General features: G+C 36.4%; 1 protein-coding gene across 2 annotated transcripts; it reads right to left on the bottom strand.

Annotated features, from left to right (window-relative positions):
• LOC109345959 (actin-97-like) lies at positions 669-3516 on the bottom strand. 2 transcript variants are annotated; one of them, XM_019585272.1, is made up of 5 exons: positions 3422-3516; positions 2889-2964; positions 2369-2762; positions 1253-1866; positions 669-989 (listed from the first exon to the last, which is right to left on the bottom strand). In XM_019585272.1, the coding sequence occupies exons 2-5, from the start codon at positions 2946-2948 to the stop codon at positions 924-926; spliced, it is 1134 nt and encodes a 377-aa protein (XP_019440817.1). In that variant the 5' UTR covers positions 2949-2964; positions 3422-3516; the 3' UTR covers positions 669-923. The 2 variants fall into 2 exon arrangements, with proteins under 2 accessions (XP_019440817.1, XP_019440818.1); XM_019585273.1 differs by lacking the exon at positions 3422-3516 and adding an exon at positions 3367-3391.

Below are 3814 nucleotides of genomic sequence, written 5' to 3'. Positions count from 1 at the left end.
CGCTTTCGAGGACGTAGACACAATTGATCGAACCTAATTATCAAATTCTCTTATTTCTTCTTTTCTATTTATTTTATGCCATTTATTTATTGTTTGTGGCCAACGCTGCAGAACAATTGTTTCCACTGCATATATATATATATATATTACATGATTAAAAAAATAGAGAATCAATGATAAGAGATTTATCATTACTGTATACACAATTGAATAAATATGCATACAAACATAATAAGTGATCATGAGATAGGTCAGGATGAGTCATACTTGTCCCCTACTTGGCCCTACATATTGATTGGGTCTAACTTTTGAACTCGAATCCGACCCTATTCGAGCCCAATCATGATCGGGCCAAACCGGGTGAGCTAGTACCCAACGTACCTTCAAAAACTTGAATTTTTTTTATTACATTATTGGTAATTCAGGATTTGGAAAAAAGTAAACAGAAAATTAGATAATAGTGTCTGCATTATTTTCTTTTTAAAATGTTTTCCTGGTAGTGATTGAAAAAGATCATGCTCTATTGCTGGAACTACTAATGGCATAGAACTATAGGCAAAACACCCATATGAAGACAATAAATTGGACAATGATTAACAATGACATTTTTTTTGTAGAGAATAATTAATCAAGCACATAGCACTATGCTATTCAGAATACTTGATGAAAAGAATTGTAGAATCAACCAAACCAAATCAGTAACAAAATGCACATTTCTTCTACAGCCAAATCAATAAATTGAATATTACATATCTTGCTAGCCTTCATGCTCTTATCCCAATACATAAAGAAAGGAAAACACAGAAACATGATAAAAGAAACAGTAAAGAATAGGAAATGAAAAATCCTCAACCACTTGATGGTGTTTCACTAGTACAAAGTATATATTGTAAAATCCCTGCTCAACCTCTCCCCCTCCATGTTTAGAAGCATTTCCTGTGAACGATTGATGGCCCGGATTCATCATATTCCGCCTTTGCAATCCACATCTGCACTCGGAAAAGAAAACATAACGAAACCAATTCATTAGAACTCAGCATCTTTAAACTACATTTGTTAGGTTCAGGGGTTTGAGTTGACTTCAAATTACAGAACTCAGCCAATCCCTTCATCTGAGTACTTATGTTATTCCCTCCTATTGTGTTCTTCATTTATATTTTATCAAGTTTCTACTTATTTGTGAAATCGAATTTCTTGATTTATTTGCTGCGTTATCTTTACAAAATCCAAATTGTAAAATCATGCACTTTACCTGTTGGAAGGTGCTGAGGGATGCCAAAATGGAGCCTCCAATCCAGACACTGTACTTCCTTTCCGGTGGGGCAACAACCTTAATTTTCATGCTACTTGGAGCCAATGCTGTAATCTCCTTGCTCATTCTATCAGCAATGCCTGGGAACATTGTGGAACCACCACTCAGGACAATGTTACCATAGAGATCCTTCCTAATATCCACATCACACTTCATGATCGAGTTATATGTGGTTTCGTGGATGCCAGGAGATTCCATTCCAATCATGGATGGCTGGAACAGAACTTCAGGGCAGCGGAATCTTTCAGCGCCTATTGTGATCACCTGTCCATCGGGTAGCTCATAGCTCTTCTCAACAGCTGAGCTGGTCTTGGAAGTTTCTAGCTCTTGCTCGTAATCAAGGGCAATATAGGCTAGCTTTTCCTTCATGTCTCTCACAATTTCACGCTCGGCTGAAGTGGTGAAAGAGTATCCACGCTCGGTCAAGATTTTCATCAGGGCATCAGTAAGATCCCGTCCTGCAAGGTCCAAACGCAGGATTGCATGTGGAAGAGCATAACCTTCATAGATAGGAACTGTGTGACTGACACCATCACCCGAGTCCAGAACAATACCTACAACAAACAAGAACAGAAACTGCATCAGCTCATTTCAATTTTAAGGCATGCCATTAAATCCCTATTCAGCATTCATGAAAAATCTCTGTTCTCATACTGAAATGAACAACATAGTGTGACATTATTAACCCCAGCAAAATGTTTAACATAAAAAAATTCCATTGAGGTACAAAATTATAATTGATATATATAGCATGCGTTTTAAAGCCTTGACTAATTTTACATGTACAGTACATCTACCCTCCCAAACCCCATTAAGTGAGAGCCTCGTCACTAGACCACCCTTTTTAATAAATCTAGACAACTTTACTCTTCATCATAGATTGCATTATACAAATCAAAATTGGCTGGAAGTTGTGAAACAATTTTGATAATGTCATTCATTAGCCATTGCATAACAATTGAGCTTCTATGAGTGACTCAGTTAATGACTAATCGACAACTCACGCCAAATTTGAAACAAAAAAGGAAAATTGACATAGAATAGAAAATTGATTACCGGTTGTACGACCACTAGCATAAAGGGAAAGCACAGCCTGGATAGCAACATACATAGCCGGAGTGTTGAAGGTCTCAAACATGATCTGAGTCATTTTCTCACGATTAGCCTTTGGGTTAAGGGGTGCCTCTGTTAGAAGGACAGGGTGTTCTTCAGGAGCCACACGGAGCTCGTTGTAGAAAGTGTGATGCCAGATCTTTTCCATATCATCCCAATTGCTGACAATTCCATGCTCAATCGGGTATTTCAATGTCAAAATACCTCTCTTTGATTGTGCCTCATCACCAACATATGCATCCTTTTGTCCCATTCCAACCATCACACCGGTGTGGCGTGGCCGACCCACAATGCTAGGGAACACAGCCCTTGGAGCATCATCTCCAGCAAAACCAGCCTACAATACCAAAATTTTAAGACATGTCAAACACAATGTACTAAATAGATTGCAATCGCATTATAGCATAATCTGAAAAAACAATAAACAAAAGCTTGATCCATTCATTCATTCATAATCTCTTACCTTGACCATTCCAGTTCCATTGTCACAAACAAGGGGTTGAATATCATCAGCATCTGCCATTGTTGTTTATTGATTACTGCAAAAAAGACATTAAATTTGCATATAACATGTCACAAACAACATAAGATCTTAGGTACATAACCATGACCAAGAAAACAGATAAATCAAAGATGTTCCTGATCATAAAAAAAGAATATTCCATTAGACAAATAAAAATATCAATGCATGTTAAACATTACATCATGTCACATCAGAATCATATTTTTAAATTACATTCCACAACTTAATTGTGACAGCTTTCTATTAAAAAGGCGACTACAACCGCAATTTAAAATAAGAGTGATAACAATAACAAGATAAATCAGAGTCTGTAACCACAACTCCAATTTAAAATCATGTCTTAAGAATAACACCAATGTATTCAATTATAGGAAAATGCTGATTAGAATTGAAGGATCATAAAATAATTCAAATTCACCTAGAGAGAGATTGAGAAAGTGAAAGGGAGAGAGAGAAAAGTGTGATGTGGGTACCTTTGGAAAATGAGTTTGGAATAAAGGAACGTTGTGTTTGGGAGAGTGTGTGATGTGTGTGGTATAAAAAAGGAAGGTATGGGCAAATGAAATTCGTGTGAAATGAACCACAAATTGCATTTGCTTCAATCATGACCGTCCGTTTCATAAATCTAATCCCATGGGCCATATTTCATTGTTGGAAATAGCTGGCAATCGTACCCTTTTCATACTTTCCAAGCCCCTTGACTCATTTCTCCCTCCACCGTCCCACGTCCTAAAATCCCCAATCTATTATTTGATTATTTATTTTAGATTTTTTAATGAAATGAAATAATAATTATATTATTTTATTCATATTTATAACAACATTTTTATTTTATCAGTAATAGAGATGAACCCTATAGCCCTTAT

This window comes from Lupinus angustifolius, chromosome LG04 (assembly GCF_001865875.1).
Source record: "Lupinus angustifolius cultivar Tanjil chromosome LG04, LupAngTanjil_v1.0, whole genome shotgun sequence".
NCBI lineage: Eukaryota > Viridiplantae > Streptophyta > Magnoliopsida > Fabales > Fabaceae > Lupinus > Lupinus angustifolius.
Note: the sequence above shows the minus strand (reverse complement) of the source record. Positions and strands in the feature narration are given on the sequence as shown.

Bases quoted from the DNA above. Each gene is read 5' to 3' on its own strand.
- LOC109345959 (XM_019585272.1), bottom strand. From the start codon at position 2,948: ATGGCAGATGCTGATGATATTCAACCCCTTGTTTGTGACAATGGAACT. The intron at 1,867-2,368 runs GTAATCAATTTT...TGTTTGTTGTAG, and splicing joins TGCTAGTGGTCGTACAACCG to GTATTGTTCTGGACTCGGGT. The intron at 990-1,252 runs GTAAAGTGCATG...TTCCGAGTGCAG, and splicing joins CCCTCAGCACCTTCCAACAG to ATGTGGATTGCAAAGGCGGA.